This window comes from Drosophila kikkawai, chromosome 2R (genome assembly GCF_030179895.1).
Source record: "Drosophila kikkawai strain 14028-0561.14 chromosome 2R, DkikHiC1v2, whole genome shotgun sequence".
NCBI classification, from domain to species: Eukaryota; Metazoa; Arthropoda; class Insecta; order Diptera; family Drosophilidae; genus Drosophila; species Drosophila kikkawai.
The window spans coordinates 20,528,185-20,548,699 of record NC_091729.1 but is presented as its reverse complement, the minus strand read 5'-3'; the positions used below and the strand labels follow the sequence as shown (position 1 = coordinate 20,548,699).

The window sequence follows — 20,515 nt, the reverse complement described above, 5'->3', positions numbered from 1 at the left end:
TATTATTCTAAAGTCCAATCTTCTCTTTGCAGCTTCAAGACCAAGGGCAACCTGACCAAGCATATGCAGTCCAAGACCCACTTTAAGAAGTGCATCGAACTGGGCATTAACCCAGGACCCATGCCAGCCGATGGCGAGTTCCTGGATGTGGACATGGACTTTGATCAGCAGTCGTCGACCTCGGCAGGAGGACGCACATCCTCAATGGCGGGAGAGTCTGATTCGGATGATTACAGCGACAATGAATCGGAGAGTAGTGGTAAGTACAACAAGGAATACAAAGTCCTTTATAAATAAGACTAAATCCCTATCTTCCCTCAGACACAGACGAGTCCAAGTCCCGGTTGAAGGAGCACGAGGCAGCCAGGTGCCTGCTGTCGCTATCGATGACGCCGCCCATTCCACAGAGTGTGTCGCCCTATCCCCAAATGCTGCAGGATACACCTCTGCCCGCCGCCAGTCCCGCGAACAGCATCGGATCCTCGGGCTCATTGCCCAAGCGTTTGGTGTGCTCATTTACCTCGCCAAAGCCACCGTTCGACTATCAGAAGCAGGAACAGTATTACTCTAATCCGGAGGAGTCCAAGCCAAAGCGCAGCGTGGCCAGTGAGGAGAGCGCTCCCATGGATCTGACCAAGCCGCGCGGCTCCATGTCAGCCGCGGTCTCGCCATCGCCAATGCCAGTGCCGCCGCCGCCCGTTCAGGATTTGCCAAAGTCGCAGGCCCAGCAAATGCACGATGTGATCTTCGGAAGCTCTGGCAATGAGAGCGGCTTCATGAAGACCTTGATCTCTGTCTCGGATAAGGTGCGCATCTCCGCCGAAATGGAGGAGCAGGCCAAGCACGAGGCCGAGGGAGAGGATGTTCTGTTGCAGACCTATATCAAGGAGCAGGCTCTGCATCATGCCAAGCGGAAGCAGAGTCAGTTCAGTGGCAGCTACTTAATCAACACTTTGTTCTCCACGGCCTCCACGGTGATGAGTAGCAGTGGCAACCTGTTGACCACTAGTAGCCGACCCATTATGACCATTAATGAGGTGCCAAGTATCGAAGTCCATGAGGTAAAGACGCCAGAGGCTGTGGATCTGCCACCCATACCTCCTGTGGTTGCTCCACCAACTCCAACGCCTACCCTCACACCCACGCGCACACCCACTCCCGTTCCTGTGAAGACCATCCAGGAGGAAAGTGAAGAATCGGATCAGGAGAAGCCTATGGCAGAGCCACATAATGCCAATCTGCCAGCTGCAGTGCAGCAGAAGGATGCCAATGATTTCAGTGGAGTCCTGGGGCTTTCACAGTCTGGAGGAGCAGCCACTGTGACCACATCTACACCTGCTTCCGTGGCCGTATCCTCGACGAACACGACTCAGCCCACGCAGCGTACTGTGATTGTGGGCGAGGATGGTTTCAAGAACTCCACGCCCAGCAGCAAGAGCAGTGATCTCCAGCAACATGTATCCTACGGCCGAGCAGTGCCAGTTCCAGCTCCAATTGCCAGCGATGTCCGGCCCACCTGCTCCATCTGCGCTAAGACCTTCCAGCGCCAGCATCAGTTGACCCTGCACATGAACATCCACTACATGGAGCGCAAGTTCAAGTGCGAGCCATGCAGCATCTCCTTCCGCACGCAGGGACATCTGCAGAAGCACGAACGTTCCGAGGCGCACAAAAACAAGGTGATGATGACCTCGACATTCGGCGTTCCCACCACCTCCAATCCACGACCCTTTGAGTGCACCGACTGCAAGATCGCCTTCCGCATCCACGGCCACTTGGCCAAGCATCTGCGCTCGAAGACGCATGTCCAGAAGCTGGAGTGTCTACAAAAGCTGCCGTTTGGCACCTATGCCGAGATCGAACGCGCTGGCATTAGTCTCACCGAGATCGATACCAGTGACTGTGAGAACTCCTTGATATCTCTGAAGTTGCTGGCCCAAAAGCTTTTGGAGAAGGATCCCAATAAACTGAGCGGCTATACCACACCGTCCGGCATGATGCAGCTGGCCCAGGATCCGACGAATCCTGCCTCGCAGGATAGTGCCTCCGAAGACGGTTTTAGTGCTGCTGTGGCCATAGCCTCGGCCATTGCTTCCTTGGACAATGACAGTGCCGGCAATACACCGAAGCGGGCCAGCTCAATGTCCGAAGACGAAACTGTGGCCAATGGCCTGAATCACAACCTGAAGCGCCGTTTGCCCGGCAGTTTCAGTAGCACGGGTGAGGAGAGCGATAATCCAACCGAGGGCAATGGCGGCGAGAAGCGTGCTCGTTCCAGCCAGGATCTACCGGTTGCTGTTCCCGTTGCTGCTTCAGCAGCGGCGGCTAGCAACTGACAGTACATGTACATGCTGCAACCCAGCTGAGGGTATCAGTATCATCCGGCGGTCTACCATCTGGACACCAGCTACAATCGCAGGAGCGAGGGTCGCCCTGACCAAACCACCAGCACCTCCAACGAGCGCATATCAAATGTCTAAGCATATCGCATTTGGGCACAACACACACACACACACACACAACTAACTCTAGAGCTAGCCTATAAGCACCCACCTCTCGGATCGTAATCGAGCGATAGGAGAGCCAGATAAGCGAGTCAGCTATTCCAGTGTAAACACTCTGAAGAGGGGAATTACCCAGAAAGAATAAGTTCCCTTCGCTTCGATCTGTGTCTCTTAAGTATTTAGTTAAAGGAATCGCAAGTCAGTTTGGCGGTTCCAACCCGAATATGTATAAGCCAACCCCAACCAACAAGCACATGCAGATCTATATATATATATTATATACATGTAACCGTAACTTGTTTTCGAAAATGCATGTAAATGCAAAAAACTCCTGAAGTGCTGTGAGTCTATCTACAAAATGTGAACAAGAGAGCTGGAAAGAGCGATAGAAGTGTATAATTTATAAGGCCTAGCCCTGAAATGAATCGAAAATGAACTCGAAATTGCAACGAGTACATTATTGGTTTATTTTCAAGCCCAAATCCAAATCCACATCCTATCTACAAAATGTGAACAAAGTCAGCGAGAGAATTGTATAATTTTTAAGGCCTAGCCCTGAAATGAAACTAAAATGAACCCAAAATGAATCCGAAAATGAACTCAAAATTGGTTTATTTTCAAGCCCAAATCCAAATCAAAATCCACATCCTCTGCAAATCACGTAGTTCTTCCTTATTATTTCAAATTGTTATTACGAACAACTGAAAGCGGTGAATGATGTATAATGTATGATGTACAATGTACGATGTACGATGTGTATGCGCCCCTAGTTTTGTTTTAATTTTTGAAAACGACGAGACCACGAGACTCTTTTCAATTGTTTTTGTTTTGATTTTGTATTTTTTTGGCAGAAGAGAAACGAAATGATGATGAAGAAATATATAGCTAACTGTAAATAATCAATATGTTGTCATATATGCATTAAGCGGTAGGTTAGGTAAAAAAGTAAAACAAAAAAAACTACACAAAGTTGATAGATATAAATGAAAATTATTGTACAAAACTGCTACGGCATGAGCCGCAGCAAACGTCTATCTACACATATAGATATATATATCTATATACTATATATATTTGAAGGTATATGTATGCGAAAATGAAGTGATCTATTACATTATTGTAAAATATATCAAAAAACTGAAAAAAAAACAACACAAAACAAAAATGAAAGAAAACTTATACAAAAAAATGACAAAAAATAAAGAAATCAATGTGAATATACAAAATAACATTTTATTAAAGTTTTTGGCTCAGAACCGGGTTTGGAAGTACAGATATTCCTGCAAAAGATTAATTAATTAATTAATTAATTTTAGTAAAAGGGGAACTGCTTACCAGTAGAAAGGCTGAACCCAGTATTAAAGCCCGCTCCTTGGACGTAAGCTTGGCATCGCTAAAGTATATATTTGTGGTGTACTGAGACTTGCTGGCCACCCACTTGTGGTCGATGGAGGCTCTCATATTGCCACCGGAATTGATCTTAAAGTAGCTCTCCCTGGGCAGGCAGAAGCAACAGAACCCGGAGTTGGCAGGACCCTCTACACAGAACACAGGTTGACCGGTGTTTCCGTCCTCGATAAAGAACTCTGGCTGCGTGAAGGTAGGCGACTGCACCACACGGCCGAGCACATTGCCCGGCGGTATCCAAATCTCCAGGCTCTTAGGCTGGCAGCAGAGCGATCCTAGGGCCAGTTTTTTGCGGAAAACCAGAGCCTCCTGGTGGGTTTTGTCCAGCAGGTGCATCTGAAAAGGTCTTCCGGCTCCCCAGAGAAGTCGATTCTTCTCCGTGGAACTCTCGCTGGCCGCAAAGATGGCATCGCCCAGTGGCGATCGCACCACATAGCGATTCTCCGAGGAAACGCCTGTGAGGGCTGTAAAGGGAATAAGCGTATTTAGGAACTGGGTTATAGAGGTTGTTTTTTAAGGATTGTAGTTACCCTCATTCAGCTCAAAGGTCTGTTCGATGTGTACCGAAGGCAGATCCGCCAGGCATTCGTATCCAGAAAGGGGTATAAACGTTCGGCTTCCTGTCACCGTGGCTATGGGTACTGGCAGGGGTATGCGGGGAGCCTCCGGGCGGGGCTGTGAGGTAATGCTGATGTGGGAGTCGTAAACTGAAAGTAATCAGGGAAGCAGTTTCATATAAGGTGAGTAAAATAAGCTTATAAACTGATTCTATTTGGCATATTTCGAAATTCTTCTGAAGAATCGAGTCAAACTTTAATGGGTTTTCCCCTTGCTTGAACATTATCTATTGGCTTGAACTCTTCGATTGTAAAATATATATAAAAAAATGTCAATAAAACACATTACTTTAAAAATGTTACCCTATATCTTTATTCTTTTTTTTCTGATAAAATGTTGAAAGTTAAATGAAATATAAAAATTAAACTAGATCTAACTTTCCGTTTCCTTAACTTTTTTTTATTATTTCTTGGAAATAATAAAACACAAACTTTCAATCCTGATAAGTTTTTCTTTATGGCTTATAGTATGTAAGGTCGGTTCGATTGCTCCCAAAACAAAGGCACTTGAAGTGTCCCGGGACCACAACAGAATACCAACCAGCCGATAAGATATAGCCAACTTGTGGGCCACACATTGGCGTCGAACTGTGACACACTCTCTCTGCCAATAATAATTAATCCGGTGCAATCGTTATCAGTGGGTAACACAGGTTAGTTGCCATTGTCCGCAGGTGAATCACTTGTATTTTCTTTCTTTTCCAGAATCTAAATAGATTTATTTACCTCTTGGTTCTGTGGGATTCGGCTGCTGGGCCACCCGAATCTCACTATCATATTGTAAAGTGCGCACCGCGTCGTTTTGCAACATTTTGCTGTCACTTTTCAAACTCAATTGATAGCGGGACAAAATGAAACGGACACCGGACAGGTGAGCAGTGTGGCTGTGCACGACAACACAAATACTATGGAAAATGTGCAACATCTGGGCACACTAGATGTGGGTTTTAAAAGTTTTTAGAAATTTTATAAGTCGACAAATTTAGAAAAAGAAAACTTGAATAAAAATATGTAATAGAAATTTATCATTATGAAAAGAATTGTTTATTTCTGTTATATATTTTTATTGTATTTATAAAATAGGCTTAGCTTTTTAGGAGCTGTGTTACTTAAATTAAAATATTACAATTTTTGTTCGTGTTTAAGAATTTTTTAAAAACTTTTAATAGAAATGAACAGCTTTAACGATTGTACAATTTATTATATATTTTTATTTTATTAAGAAACTTTTCTTTAAGTAATTATAGAAGCTAAAATCCTTAAGCTAATAGACATAAAATTACTTTTTTAACAATATATTTAAGAAATTTGTCTTTCACCAACGCAGCCTCCTTTTTAAAAATCACAAATGTAACGGTTTTTTGGACATGCGGTATATACCAGAATCTGGGGTGCAAACCAAAATGCACTAGCGCGTTTTTACTCCAGGCGTTAGGTCATACCACATCTGTCAGTTGTTTTTGGCAGAAAAAAAACAGCAAAACAAACCAAAACAAATAAAGAAAAAGACAAAATTTAAGCAAACGACAAGTTAAAATTAAGTTATCAATTGAAATTCAGAAAGTGCCATCGTGTTCGTGGGTCGCAGCTTGCTAAATGAGGTGGAGACGAGCAGCAGGTAAGTGCTATGGACAGCAGTGCTGGCATTTTGGCCCATTTTTCTTGTTTTGGAATCTCTGGGTCATTTTTTCGGGTAGTTTTTGCAGGTTGTTTCCCCCAAAAAGAAATGGTTTAGTTTTTAGGGTTGAACGGGGATTATGGGGCACAGGCGCAGGCGCGAGAGCGGCGTAAACAAATGATTACGTTCTTTCACATGAAGGGGGAATTTTGCGTCTCCGGAGCGCGAATTACGGCAGTGTTCTCTGTGCCATCGGCGGAATCAGCGGAATCGGAGCAATCCGGCGGAATATATCTACGGGGAGGAATCGGGGCGATAAGCGGCGGGTCCGTCGCTTAGTGCAATAATCAATAAACGTGTGCTGTGCAAACTTCACTTCCAGCCAAAGATAAAACCCAGTTGATTGTGAAATTCCTGCTATTATAAAAATACCTCACTGGGAAAACATAAATTCCCCCCGAAATCTATTGAGAACTCCCCAAAAAAACGCTGGAATTTTCCACTTGCATTTTCCACGCATCGTTGGACTTTGGGGTTGATTTTCGCCCGGAAAAATCCATGAAAATAACTTTCAAGTGCGCCACGCTCAAGAGAAAGCGCTAAGAGGAAAGGAGTGTTCATTTCGTTTCGGGGGGGCCAAGAAGCAGCTAGCACGGCATGTCTCTGGAGGATCCCTTTTTCGTAGTCAAGGAGTAGGTGCTAGCTACGAGTTACTGCAGTTTTCCTGGATATTTACTTGCATTTTCCCCACACATTTCTCACCTGTTTTGCCTGCTCTGTTTTTCTCTTGCAGCGAGGTATTCAAAGCTCTGAACAAAACCCGCGGCCTGTATCTGCGTTGGCGGGAGCTGGGCGAGAGCGGTGGCACGGAGGCTGAATGGACCACCACCGAGCTGCGTAATTCGCTGCGGAGCATCGAGTGGGATCTCGAGGACCTTGAGGACACTATCAATATCCTTTTTGACAAAACAAAACCATTGAAAAATCAATTCCTTACCTGGGTACCCAATGGATTGAATGCAGGATATATTACTGAAGCTTTTTGGGGTTTTTTAAAGCTAGTTTTTAATAGAAATTGAGTACATTTAGTACAAAAAAGTTGAAGGATTATAGTTTATTTGACCATAAAATACTTTCGATAAGATAGGGATAATATAACTAGATTAGAAATATGAAACGCTTCCTTTATGCAATGCATTGAGTACCTGGTAGAATTTCTCAACAGCTTTCCTTTGGTTTTCCTTAACTTAAACCCTTTTCCTAACCTTACGCATCGTCGAGAAGAATCCAAGCAAATTTCGGATCGACAATCGTGAACTCTCCAGCCGGCGCCATTTCATCGACAACACCCGCGATGAGGTCAAGCAGATGAAGGATAAGATGAGCCTGAACCGTAGCCGGGACAGAGACATCACCGCACATCAGCCGCTGCTCGACAACGATCGCCACAGCCCCAATCATAATCACAGCTCCATTGCCATTGCCAGCTCGAATACGAACTCGAATTCCAACGAGTATCATCAGCATCCCAGCAACGATCGCGCCTATTTGGTGGAGTGTCCCAGCGGACTCAACGGCAACTCGCTGATCAACAGTGGCAGTCAGGTGGTGGCCAATACAATTGCAGGAACCATGTCGGCGGCAGCAGCAGCCGCTTCCCGCCACAGCGGTACCAAATACTCCAAGCTTGAGAATGCCTTGGACAGTCCCAGTCACTATGGGCAGTCGCAGCATTCCGGTGGTATGGACAGTCCCAGTCATAGGTATGTGGCCGAAACGGTGTCCATACAGCAGCGCATGATTCAGGGCCAGGATGAGCAACTGGATATGATCAGCGATTCGATTGGCACCCTGAAGACGGTATCGCGGCAAATTGGCGTTGAGCTGGACGAGCAGGCGGTGATGCTGGATGATTTCGGTAATGACTTTGAGTCCACGGAGTCCAAGCTGGACACGACCATGAAGAAAGTTGCCAAAGTGTTGCACATGAATAATGGTGAGTGTTTTAATTCATTTAAATTCCAGCTGGTAATTATCGATTGGGGATTGTGACCAAGAAAACAATTAGTTAATGTATTATTTTAAATGTTATCTTCATTATTTTTAATCCATAACCAATCGATATTATCTGCTGAATGCCAGAAAAACCTCGAGACTATCTGAAATTTTCTCATATATATATATTCTCTTCCAGATAAACGACAGTGGGCCGCAATTCTCATCCTATCCGGGCTGTTATTGTTTGTGATAATTTTGTTTATTATTTTGTAATTGCTTTCGTTTTCTGTTCCACAAATCGGTTATATATATATTTTTTTAGTGTAAATTAGTTTTACTTATGAAACTTGGCTTGGTTTTTAATTCAGCAAATCAAATATATATTTTTAAACAAATTATCAGCATATATATTTCAAGTAAACTCCCTTGCTGTATATATACAACAAAGAAATTTTAAACCAGGTCTCTACCCCGTAATTATAATGTGTAATTCCAAAGCTATACGGACCGATGATGATCATGTAAAGTCAATGTAGGCGGGTAATAAAAGATAACTAACTACTTATGTATAACAAGTGCTCCCGAGTTCTGTCATTCCCGATTTTGGCCAAAGGATAAACTGCAACTGACCTGTACATACATCGAAGGATATATCTACATATATATTAAAAAAAGAACCTACCAATATCAAACGAGTTATTTAACGAAGAGTCTTAGGAAATTCCTCTAACCAAAAACTAGCTAAAAAACTTGTATGCAGTTGAGTAAATATATAATATAAATGAATCATTCAAAGAACAAAAGTGTGAAACTTTCTAGGGGTCGATCGGAGGATAGCTGAAGTGCACAGAGAAAAAAGTATATGCTTAAAGTTATACGAAATCGGGAGGTGTTGTGGGATGAATAAAAGGAAGATCTCTTTTAAAGAGCTTTATTTTTGACTCTAATTAAATTCCCTTTGTAATCCCGAGGCATCTAAATTTTTCTCTGTGCATTTGGGCAAGCAAGGAGGTGGTCAAACCTCCTCATTTTTCTAACCACTCGACAACCCACTCATTTTTTACCCCACTCAGCTGTGCTGTGTGCTTTTACTCAGAGCTTTTCACAAGCTTACAGTCTGCGCAGAGCAGCCAGAGGCCTCACCAAGGGGTTGCATGCCACATAGACCCCCACAGGGATTTTCAACTACGCCCATGGTCGCAGCATAAGCACACGGGCAGAGCAGCACGTTTCCATGTGATGTTTTCGGTTTTTCGGCTTTCAGTTTTGTTTGCATTTTCACCGCAGTCAGAATTTTCCGCGTAGCTGGAGTTTTGCTAAAATACAAAAAAAAAAGAAATAGTAAAAAATAAATATAAACTAAAGGTCCGCTTGAAATGTTAAATTGTTGAAACGGTTTTCCAAGTTATTTTTGGTGAGTTGAGGCGTGAACTGTGACTGTGGCAGTGAAAGCATAAGTACACCTCCCACCCCCCCTTAGTAACATCCCCGAAAATTGAAAAGCAAAAAAGAAAATTCCATTTCCTCTGAAATGTTTTTATGTATTTTTGTTTGTTGCCGCCTGTCGCCGAAAACCTTGAACGTTTTTGGCCAAATATAAAATCAATGCTGCGCTCTCCGCTTCCGTCAAAGGAGGGGAGGAGCAGCGGCCACTTCCTCTGACTTTGAAAAGGAGCTCCAGGTAAAACCAGCTAGTCCGGTTGGCTAGATACTCCTCCTGGTATGGGTCACCACATCCCCCCCGCTTTTCCCGAGCTCTCCTCTCCCTTCGCCACTCAATGGCTATTAATAAATTCATGTAGCCCCAAGCGAGTGAAGAACATATTTGTGACTGTGACTGTGCCTGTGTGTTTTCCTTTCGGTCGAAAGTGTTGCTCTGGCGGCAGGCTGGTTGGGGGAGCTTTTTCGGAGCTCTTATCACAAGTCGGAATTCGTTATCGAAACAGATGAGCGGACACAACAAGCCGTTACTTTTTTTAATCAAAAACATCTTTGTTATTATGTGAGCCGGGATGTGTGTGTGTGTGGGTGATCATTTTCAAGTGTCTGGAATTGCAATGCACCAGTTTCACAAAGCAATCTAATATCTAATGGAGACACTGACAAAAAAACTAGCAAAAAAGGGCAAATGCACTTAAAAAATGCTCCAAGACAAAAATATATAAACGTTTTTCTGTTGAACAAATGGTTTAAAATATGAAATTGTTTCATCTTTAAATATTTAATTTTGAAAAAATGTTTACAACTTTTTCTAAGTCGAGTTAATATTCTACTATATATTATTTAACTTTCAATTGAAATTACAACCCATTAAACATTATCCTCTATTTTCAAATGCCTACCTATAAATTTTTAAACCTTATTTGAGCTTAGAATAATTGTAAAACTTAATAAACAAAATAAATCAATGACTGCAGGTCCAAATCTTTAATTTTTTCTACATCTTATATACTATATGGTTTGTGTACATTGCACAACGTTTGTTTATTAGTAGGTTCTACATATCTCTTATATATTGTTTTTAAATAATGTGTATTTATGTACATATGGCTGTATATCTTTTAAAAGTGAAAGTGTGACGGAAAAGAATATATGTAAATTTTATTTGTACATATTTGTCATATGTTTTGTTTTTATAAACAAAACATGAAAGTCATACAAAGTAATTTTTGGTGAAGGTTGAAAAGAAGGGAAATAACTTTAAAAAGCCACAAAAAACCACTTGAGAATTATAAGCACAATTTGATGCAGCATAAAAACAAGAAAGAAAGCTATCTTTGGCCAGCCAAAGTTTGTATACCCTTGCAGGTAACAATTAAAATATATCATAACTAAGCCAAAAATGCATTAATTTCGATTCGGAAAGCAGTTTTGTGTTAGTTTTTAATAATTTAAAAAAACTGCATACCAAATTTAAAATTTTAAGAAATCAAAATTTTTGGTCATTTTTGCTAATTTTAATGATGTAACCCCTTATCAAATTTCTCAAAAATGGCCAAAAAATCGATTTCTTCCGGACATGTCTAGAAAGATTCGCATGTTAATGCTGATCAAGAATATATATGGTTTATGGGGTCGGAAATGATTCCTTAACTTAGAAAAATATTATTTTGTATTATAAAATCTGATTTTCTTCACTGCGTTGCAAACTTCTGACTGAAATTATAATACCCTGCAAGGGTATAATAAGAAAAAGGCCTAATAAAAATTGTTGAAAATTATAATAATTATAAAAAATAAAAAGAAATCGAAGTTCGAATGAATTCCTTTATATTTATATCTCTAAAACTGGAAAATATTTAAAAAATCAAATTTTTCTTTAGTTTTAAATACATTTCTTCCAGTTTATCCTCAATTGTCTACGTCCCACTGAAACTCAAGCTGCCCGCCATTAAATTTGAATATCTTCTGTGCTCGCACACCCCTTCTTCTTTTCCAGATCAGATTCAGTTACCCGGAATGAGTGGCGCACAACGGAAGAATCTGGATCGCAAGATCGTTGTCATCGGAGCCGGAGCTTCGGGCGTGGCCTGTGCCACCAAGCTCCTGGAACTGGGCTTTCAAAATGTGCTTGTCGTGGAGGCGGAGGATCGCCTGGGCGGTCGCATACACACCATTCCCTTTGCGGACAATGTCATTGATCTGGGCGCCCAGTGGTGTCACGGAGAGCGTGATAATATCGTCTACGAGCTGACCCGCAAGCAGGAGGAGGAGCTGCTGGAGTCCACGGGTCCGGTGTATGAGAACTATCAGTGCGTGCGTTCCAATGGCGATGTGATTCCGGATCAGGTGGCCAGTCGGCTGAAGGCCATCGTTGGCGATTCCCTGGTCACCCGTCAGTTGGAGCTGCGCCATTGCAGTGGCTCCTTGGGCAGCTACCTGACCAACAAGTTCTACGACACTCTCCGGCGACCCGAGAACTCCGACATAGATGACGAGGTGGCCAGGGAGTTCTTTGTTAATTACCAGAAATTTGAAAACTCCGTGGAGGCCTCGGACTCGCTGGAACAGGTTTCGGGCAGGGGTTATCTGGACTACTGGGAGTGCGAGGGCGATATCCTGTTGAACTGGAAGGACAAAGGCTACGTGGAGCTGCTGAAGCTGCTTATGCGCTCCCGCGAACTAAAGGTAGAGAATGGTGTCCTGGAGCAGCGACTACTCCTGGGCACTCGAGTGCAGAAAATCAACTGGAACCGAAACGATGGACGCGTGGAGCTGCAGCTGAGCAATGGGGACAGCTGCATTGCCGACCATGTGGTGGTCACTGTTTCCCTGGGCGTCCTCAAGGATCAACACTTCCGGCTCTTTGAGCCCCAGCTTCCCGTGGAAAAGCAGCGTGCCATCGACGGCCTGGCCTTTGGCACGGTCAACAAGATCTTTGTGGAGTTTCCTCAGGCTTTTTGGCCCGAGGACTGGACGGGTTTCACTCTGCTCTGGCGGGATGAGGACCTGGATGACATTAGGGGTACTTCGCGAGCCTGGTTGGAGGACGTCTTTGGCTTCTACCGGGTGAGCTATCAGCCGCGAATTCTGGCTGGGTGGATCACCAATGAGAATGGCCGGCATATGGAGACCCTGCCCGTGGATGAGGTCCAGGCCGGTGTCATGTATCTATTCCGAAGGTTTCTCAAGTGGAAAATCCCCGAGCCCTCGAATTTCCGCACTTCAACGTGGCACACAAACGAGAACTTCCGGGGTTCGTATTCCTATCGTTCCATGGAGACCGAGCAGCTGGGCACTGGAGCTCGGGAGTTGGCCTATCCCCTGACCGTGGTGGCCACCACGCCGGAGAGGGAGAAGGAGGCGGAGGAGGATGATATGTGGCAACAGAGCCGCTGTGATAGGCCCATTGTGCAGTTTGCCGGCGAGGCTTCCAGCGAGCACTACTACTCCACGGTCCATGGGGCAGTGGAGGCCGGATGGCGAGAGGCTAGACGTTTGGGTCAGTTCTATGGACTGAGCGTGTCTCGATCTGAAACAAAGTCACAGCTTTAGCTGTAGGAAAAGTGGAAGTTGTAAGGATATGGCCGACAGCGATACCTGAATTAAGTCCTTGTCTTCGCACACAAATGAGAAACAACAATCAAGTAAACTGAACAATACATCCTGGATAGACTTCATATGCATAAGCTAACTTTACACACATTTATATATATATATAGGATATAGGTGACAGATTATATATATATATATGTATATACCATATATGTAAACTTGCGTGCTGCCCAAATAAAGCTGTGTTTAAGTCTTCTTTAAACTAAAGAAATATCGGTTTCGGTTTTAAAATAGGTTTTTATTAATTTCTCACTTGTTTTCAACAATTTTTCACTACGCTTTGATGAAATCGTTTCCGAAATGAGACACTGCATCCTCAATACGCTCTCTAGTTATTCAGTTAGTGAGTGAGTGTATATATACAACTGAGATACAATACGGTTAGAGTTAGGGTTACGGGTAGAGGATAATGGGTTACGGGGGGTTTTAACTCGGTTTTCTTTGATTTCAACAACGTGTAATAAATACATTTATAATTTAGTCATTTCTTTGAACACAAATAAATTTTGTACAAGTTTTTTTTTTTCAGTTTTCTTTATAATTTAAACGTTATATCGTAAATGTAATTGTAAGATAGATGCCGCTGCTGCCGTTTTAAGTTTCAAGTTACCTTTCCTCTGTCTATTTATTGTATTCATTTCTTTGTTTTCACTGTTACGCAAAAAGGTACATGTCGTGAAAAGGACTAAGGCCGGGACGGGAGTGCCCAGCAGGACCTTCCTACGGGTAAATAGTATCGCTCTCTCTCTCTGTCTGTCTCTCTAGCAGATTGCTAAATTCGTATGGCAAAAATACTTTGGTGTTGTTCAACAAATTGCATGAAATGCTCTCCCCTCTGTTTACATTTGGCATCATCCCCTACTGCACCCACATGGAGGGTGCCCAAAGGGGTTCGGTCTCCAGACGCTCGACATTCTGGACGAGCTGCTCAAAGGCATTGACCAGCTCTCCGTTCACAATCTCCACATCGAAAAAGTGGCCATAGAGAAAGTCTATGCGCTCGGCTGACTTGACCATGTCGTCGAATTCCTCGTCGGTGAAGCTTCTGGCATTTGCCTCATCGAAGGTGGACTTGGCCCTGGCCTCCGTTCGAGTTGCCTTCAGCAGGTCCAACTCTGGCGGCTTTACGTGAATGAGGAACGGTTTCAGCTGAGCCGTGCGCAGCGTCTTGATGGCCTGATAGTGAGGACTCAGCACACAGACGCAACCGGCATTTACGATGGACTTGACGCTCTCCGAGGAGGTTCCGTACAGATGACCCTTGTACTCGCCATGCTCCACGAACTTGCCTGCCTCGATATCCGCGTCCATTTTCTCGCGGGCCACAAAGATGTACTCACGCCCGGGCACTTCGCCAGTGCGCATTGGTCGTGTGGTGTCTGGGAATGGCGAAAATATTATTAATTAGTATTATTTTTATAATTTACTTTCCAGAATCATCTCTTACATGGCACTGGGCTACGGAACTTCTCAGGATCTCTGGCTATCAGACGGCGGCGCAGCTCATTGCGTCCCACGCCGGGAGCTCCGATCAACACCACAGGCCTAAAGACACCTGGCCGGGGATATAGCTTGGCCACCTCCTCGTATGTGGCTATCTGCTCACGATCAAAGTCATCGTTCTCTGTCAAATCGTACATTATCTTTTTAGTCTTGGGCTGCCGGCAGGAGGAGCTGCTACTGCTGGCGGGCAGGCGCGGTGAGCCAGGTGGGGTGGTGCAGAGTGAGGCGCATGATCCGGCTGGGTTAATGAAGTTTGGCCAATTTGTGGGTTGTTAATTAATTGATGATGAGGGGGATTGGCGGTGAGACATGAAATTAGAGGAGGACTTTTTAGTAATGGTAGCAATGGTGGAGGGTAAACCCAAGGAGCAGCTGGCCATAGCAGATGCTTACGCTTCGAGTCCAGATCAGTGCCATCCTTCTGGGATCGGTCGTGGAGAATGCGGCGCTCCTGTAGCGCCCGGCTGGGTATAAGACCAGCTCTCGCCGATCGTTCGTGTTCCTTGCGGGCCTGCCACCAGTAGGCATCATCCTGGGCCACAATGTGCAGGACATCGCCGCGCTGGAAGGCCAGACCCGCCTCCTTGCAGGGTATGTACGGGTCCACATCGGGATTGTAGTCAAAGTGGGCACGTACACGCACCTTGGACTCGCGCTGGGCACCCTTGGTGTCCGCTGGCACCAGCTTGAAGGTAATGGTGCCCTCGGAGTTTTGCTGGAGAAAAAGAATGTGTTACACGATTGACTTTGCTTTGTTTTCTCAACGATACTAACCAATATGGTAAGCACATCGCCTGGGGTCTTGCCCTCCACATTGATGTTGTTCACCTCGATGACCTCGTCGCCGACGTGTATCAATCCAGAGCGGTCAGCGGCGCCGCCGTGCATAATTCTGGCGATGATTATCTTGCCCGTCTCCTCGTCCGTTTTAATGGTGGCGCCCTAAAAGTAGGCAAAACTGTCACTAGAAAGTCAACAAGGCAGAGCGAAGATGTATGTGTGTGTGTGTGGTGTTTGTGGTGTGTTCTGTGTGTGTTTGTGTGCGTGTAGTGCGGTTTCCGATGTCTGGCCATGTGTGTGTATCCGATGGATGTGTCGGAACGACAACAACAGAAATGGGGACAAACAAAATGTATCTCAAAATGTATCTCAATGTGTGTGCTTGAACACAGCATATCCTTGCTGTGCTTGTGTTGTTGGGGTTTCTGTATATTTTGATGGTGGAACTATGGACATTTGGTTACTTACAACAATTGGCTCCGCACTCTGTGCTCCTGTCTGTGTTATTTTTTACATATTTTTATATATATTTTTGCGTTTTCAATTTATGTTTTGTTATGGGCGAATTTGAGAAATTGATTTCGATTTTATTCGATTTTCGACAAAAGCAAAATTTACAAAATTGATTAGCATTGGGAAGAGTTGATGGCGATTACGGAAGTAGAACAAGAATGAATGGAGGCGCAGAGAGGAGCAGTTGACAGATGAAAGTCAGGGGGGGAAAACGGAAATGAGAGTCGAGAGTGAAAAGTGAAAAGTGAAAAGCGATAGACAGCACAGAACAGCGATCACGGCAATGAGAGATGGGCATGGAGAATGGCATGGAGGAGGCTATTAATACCCAGCCAAGTGGACACTCACCAGAGGCTCATTGCTCTTCACCAGCTGCACAATCTTGATGGTCTCCTCGTCCTCGTCCATTTCAACGGGAGCCTCCGGCAGATGCGGGTAAAAGTCCTTCTGGGCAATGGCATCGTGAGCAAACAGCAAGTGCTGAAAAATAAATATTAATCATTAAATGAAATCTTGCTAAATTTCCCCTCTAATTCCCACCTGGATATGTGAGTCCTGCAGCAGATGGAAGGCCTCCTTGCAGTCCTCATTCAGGTGGCAACGTTGCGACAACTGCTCCAGCACCTCGTATAGAACCTGGGCGGAGGTGGATAGTACGGGAGCCAGCCTGTCGTCCCGCCCCACCTTGGCCACCTTGGTGTGGACATTGACCAAGGCATTCAGCTCCTTGGACTCCAGCAGGGCCTTCAGAAAGTCAATCTCCTGGTCATTGGACAGGTTGTCCGACTCCTTTAGCGTGGTGATCAGTTTCGAAAGAGCTACACAAACCAGGTTAATCCATCATAATCTTGGACGGTTGTGCTATGCGTCACTTACCTGGATCCCAGTTGATGTCCGATGCCATAACTGCTGCTAGCATGTCACACAACCACCGTCGACGAGTCACTGTCCTTGGTTATCCTTTGTGCCTTATCCTTTACCGCTATGAGTTCCTATAATCGAGTTAACAAAAATCGATATGGGACTTTAACAAAACAGCCGGAACCGATGGCGGAGGAGAGCGACTTGGTAAATTTGCGCATAAACATGTCAACAGGGGGGAAGCAGGGCCAAAGGCAGGCCGAATGCCAACTGCCGAATGATAATTCCAACGGCCCAAGGCTACCATCGCCCCGAAAAAAAAAAAAATAAAACCATAAATCCATCCCCGCCCCCGCAGCGACTTCTTTTTGCGTCACTCGCCACAAAGGACACCCGCAACACATTGTCAGGGCTAAGCGAGGAGCGAGGAAAATTACCAAAACAGTGCCACTTCATTAACTCGAATTAACATTTTTGGCAAATAAACAGTAGTGTCATCATAGTTTGGGGAAATGCCATAAAAATATTGTTAGATATTTATTGAAAAAGGGGAATAAATTGTTTAGTGTTATTAAAGTCTTAATGTTAATTTTGTCCTTGGTTAAATTGGTTTTATATTGTAATTTGAACTGTTTTGTAATTTGAACTGTTTTTCAAGGCTGCTACAGAAATTACAAGGGTTTCTAAAACTTAAAACTTACTTGTATAAAGTTAGAAAAACTAAATAAAATAAAGTTCAATTCGATCCTTAATACCTTAAAGTAAATACAACCCCTTCATCTTAGTAAATCTTTCCAATTTAATTTTTTAAATATTTCCCCATCTTCTTAATCTTAAGATCGAAAAGATCAACTACGAGTCTCCACTGTTTGTTTCCCTGTAACCATAACAACGGTATGCGCCTCATTGAACTTATTCCGCCGGAGTCGCGGGTGCCGTGGCCCACTGACGACGACAACGACGACGTTAGGTCTAAAGAGCTCCCGCCGCCGCCGCCGGAGGAGCGCCAATGCAATTAGCTGACATTAGGCCGGGGCCAAGTAGGTTGCCCGCTGTTGTTAGATGTTGGCTTCCAGCCAGGGGGTAAGTTGATTAGAGGAGGCGGCTGAATTTATGGGCTCCATCCGCTCTCCAGTGGCCCGGAATGTTGGCGCCCGCTATTGCAATCTGCAGTCCATTAACTGTTCAGTGACTGCGCTTCCTGTTGCTAGTGGGAGGTGATTCCCTTGTTCTGGGCCAGGTGCCAGATTCCGAGGGGTCACTAGCACACGTTGCATGACCGGCGCTCATTAGTGTCAGCTTTGGGGGCGGTGCTAGTGGGCGATGATTAGTGTCACCTGAGCGGACGCTTTGGAGTCCGAGAATAGCGTCTCAAGTGGGGGGTATGCCTCGCATGTCCTTCAACTTGCCAGCTTGGGGTCTTCAGGCTTTGCATCTGTTAATGGAAACACACGCAGAGTAGCCCCCGGCCGAATCTTGGCTAATGACCTTGAACTACATACTCGTGGGTACACACAGCCGCCCAACAAAAAACTGTTTCCAGGGCGAGTTGCAGCTACGTCAGTGCGTGGGATCCGAGGGTTGCAAGCAAATTTCAAGGGTATGCCAAGGGGGTGATGGAGCAAGTGCAACCAGAGAAGAACAGGCTTCATTCGAGCCACCACCAAAATGAAGTGAGTATGTGTTGTTTATAAAAAAATGTTGTTTTTAAGGGAAGTACTTATAAAACTCTCTACATTTTAATGCTTTTTCGGAGGTTTCAATTTACAATTTTTAAGGGAAAGTCATAAAAATAACAATGGTTTTATGATTTGCTGAATAAGTATACAAAAATATTCTAAATGTGAACTTAAATTATTTTTCTTTGGTATTCCTGACAGCCTAATAAAACCAATTAAAAATAAACAATGAAAAATATTGGTTATATGATCATAATAAATAATAATAGAAACTTTATCCAAACTAATTTTTGACTTAATTTGGCATTGCATACTTTTAGACAGCTTACCAAAGGATTTCAAACCGACAGAACCGTATACCCGACACTATAGAAATGTATCTTTATTATTCTTGAAATTTACTTGATTCAGTAAAAGGTTTCTACTGTATTTTCAGGGCTATTTTATGGCATTGCCTTTGTTGCATTTGCAACTGTTACTGCTGCCAATCAACAAACTGACAAGTAAAAGCCAAGAAGTCGTGTAAGACCGAAAGCCTGGCCGCAATTAGACTAATTGTGCTTTGGAAAACCGAGACATGCCAAGAGGTCTGGCGAAAAGCAAAATAATGACGTTGCCCGGGGCGGTTTGGTGGATGGGGATTTAAGGCAGCCACTGTGGCTAGTAGATAAGGCAGGTACCATGTCTCCTACACCCCCAAATCACCCCACTTTCTAGGGGGTAATTGAAAACTTAAAGTAATTGCACTCTGCGTACTTTCAATCAGAGACCTGGTCACATCGAAACAAGAGGGTGGTAAAGAGAAAGCAAGGGAAAGCTAAGAGAGAGGAGAGAGCAGGCTGGCCGAGGGAGAGCAGCCCAGCGAGCGAGAGTAAGAACGTCAGTTGGAAGTTTTCCCCTGAGAATTTGATTAACAACAAAAAAAAAATCTGGCCCCGAAAAAGAGGAAGAAGACATTCAAAAGGAGGTTATCACCTGGAGTTTTTCCTCTGGGCAGTTGGCCAATACAATAATAATAATTTCACTCTTCTTGGGCCCAGCGTTGTTTTATTTATAAACGGATTTCCACTTCACTCACTCACACACGGGCACAAAAACACGGCATGTCTGTTGGCTATTTTCGTTATTTTTCGCTATTTTCGCTTATTTTTGCCTGATTTGATTTTGTTTGCTATTTTTAGGGCAGCCAGACGGGGCGCCGTTGAGCGTTTAACCGTTATTAGTTTGCTTCCGTGTCCTTTAAGGACTCTTCCACATGTCCGCCAAAAAGGAGCTGCTAATCAGTGGAGCACGCGCCAGCGGGAATCCCAGAACGGCGGACAACAACAGGAAAAGCGACTGCACACGACGGAAAATGAAAAACTTTTGATTTGAGAATTTCATTTGGGTGCCGAGCAGACTTCAATGTGGATGTTGCAGTCGTTCTCTCTTACCTAAGAGAGCTGCTTGTCACTCTTAAGATCTCCCTTAAAATATTAGCACATAACAGAACATAATGTGTTACTGATGGTTAACATTTGCAACATAACGGTGATTTTGTTGGTGAAACCTGTTGAAACTAATAATGTGTGTATAGAAAATATAAGGAATTATAATATTTATTTTATTATAATTTTTTTTTAAATTTTAAATTCATTATGTTAATTTGTTAATCTAATAAAACTAGCACAAAAAACCTATTGAAACTAATAATATATAAAAGTCATAAGGAATTTTAATATTTATTTTATTTTATATTATTTTAAATGAAAAACATTTTTAAAACTTTAAATTCATTATATTTATTTGATAACTTAATAAAAACTAGCACAAAAATGTTTTCCGAATGGAAATGTATCCTTTTTTGGCTTAGTTATGATTGAATATCTTAAAATAATTCACATTTTTACTGAAATTTTCATTAAAAACTTGTAAAATATCACATTTGAAGTGCTAATTGAAAAGAGTTCTATGCTAAAAGAGGCAATACTAAGAGTAAGA

At 43.7% G+C, this 20,515-nt stretch overlaps 5 protein-coding genes across 14 annotated transcripts in view; 3 read left to right on the top strand and 2 right to left on the bottom strand.

Moving 5' to 3' along the window:
• The window catches only part of shn (schnurri), a 49,401-nt gene extending 45,668 nt beyond the window's left edge, over window positions 1-3,733 (top strand). For all 4 annotated transcript variants that reach the window (XM_017163097.3, XM_070284028.1, XM_017163098.3 and 1 more), the window contains 2 exons: window positions 33-259; window positions 322-3,733. In XM_017163097.3, coding sequence (XP_017018586.1) covers window positions 33-259; window positions 322-2,336 — 2,242 coding nt within the window. In that variant the 3' untranslated portion in view covers window positions 2,337-3,733. The remainder of the gene's footprint in view (window positions 1-32; window positions 260-321) is intronic.
• Window positions 3,712-5,409, bottom strand: LOC108072090 (phospholipid scramblase 1). The gene is made up of 4 exons (XM_017163101.3): window positions 5,255-5,409; window positions 4,442-4,618; window positions 3,840-4,375; window positions 3,712-3,784 (listed from the first exon to the last, which is right to left on the bottom strand). Exons 1-4 carry the CDS (start codon window positions 5,337-5,339, stop codon window positions 3,755-3,757), a joined length of 828 nt encoding a protein of 275 aa, XP_017018590.1. The 5' UTR covers window positions 5,340-5,409; the 3' UTR covers window positions 3,712-3,754.
• A 568-nt stretch (window positions 5,410-5,977) lies between these two features.
• Window positions 5,978-8,719, top strand: Syx6 (Syntaxin 6). 2 transcript variants are annotated; one of them, XM_070284038.1, is made up of 4 exons: window positions 5,978-6,146; window positions 6,940-7,097; window positions 7,417-8,142; window positions 8,341-8,719. In XM_070284038.1, the coding sequence occupies exons 3-4, from the start codon at window positions 7,515-7,517 to the stop codon at window positions 8,415-8,417; spliced, it is 705 nt and encodes a 234-aa protein (XP_070140139.1). In that variant the 5' UTR covers window positions 5,978-6,146; window positions 6,940-7,097; window positions 7,417-7,514; the 3' UTR covers window positions 8,418-8,719. The 2 variants fall into 2 exon arrangements, with proteins under 2 accessions (XP_070140139.1, XP_017018756.1); XM_017163267.3 differs by lacking the exon at window positions 5,978-6,146 and adding an exon at window positions 6,406-6,838.
• A 674-nt stretch (window positions 8,720-9,393) lies between these two features.
• LOC108072142 (spermine oxidase) lies at window positions 9,394-13,378 on the top strand. Of its 2 annotated transcripts, none has more exons than XM_017163184.3 (2): window positions 9,394-9,558; window positions 11,589-13,378. In XM_017163184.3, the coding sequence occupies exon 2, from the start codon at window positions 11,604-11,606 to the stop codon at window positions 13,137-13,139; it is 1,536 nt and encodes a 511-aa protein (XP_017018673.1). In that variant the 5' UTR covers window positions 9,394-9,558; window positions 11,589-11,603; the 3' UTR covers window positions 13,140-13,378. The 2 variants fall into 2 exon arrangements, with proteins under 2 accessions (XP_017018673.1, XP_017018672.1); XM_017163183.3 differs by having other exon boundaries at window positions 9,396-9,558; window positions 11,584-13,378.
• A 38-nt stretch (window positions 13,379-13,416) lies between these two features.
• On the bottom strand, window positions 13,417-19,901 carry metro (membrane palmitoylated protein 7-like protein metro). 5 transcript variants are annotated; one of them, XM_041776944.2, is made up of 9 exons: window positions 19,511-19,901; window positions 16,872-16,987; window positions 16,536-16,813; window positions 16,344-16,475; window positions 15,951-15,980; window positions 15,477-15,644; window positions 15,096-15,417; window positions 14,647-14,940; window positions 13,417-14,578 (listed from the first exon to the last, which is right to left on the bottom strand). In XM_041776944.2, exons 2-9 carry the CDS (start codon window positions 16,912-16,914, stop codon window positions 14,058-14,060), a joined length of 1,788 nt encoding a protein of 595 aa, XP_041632878.1. In that variant the 5' UTR covers window positions 16,915-16,987; window positions 19,511-19,901; the 3' UTR covers window positions 13,417-14,057. The 5 variants fall into 5 exon arrangements, with proteins under 5 accessions (XP_041632878.1, XP_041632879.1, XP_070140133.1 ...); XM_041776945.2 differs by having other exon boundaries at window positions 14,647-14,823; XM_070284032.1 differs by lacking the exon at window positions 19,511-19,901 and adding an exon at window positions 17,294-17,417.
• Window positions 19,902-20,515: the final 614 nt, after the last annotated feature.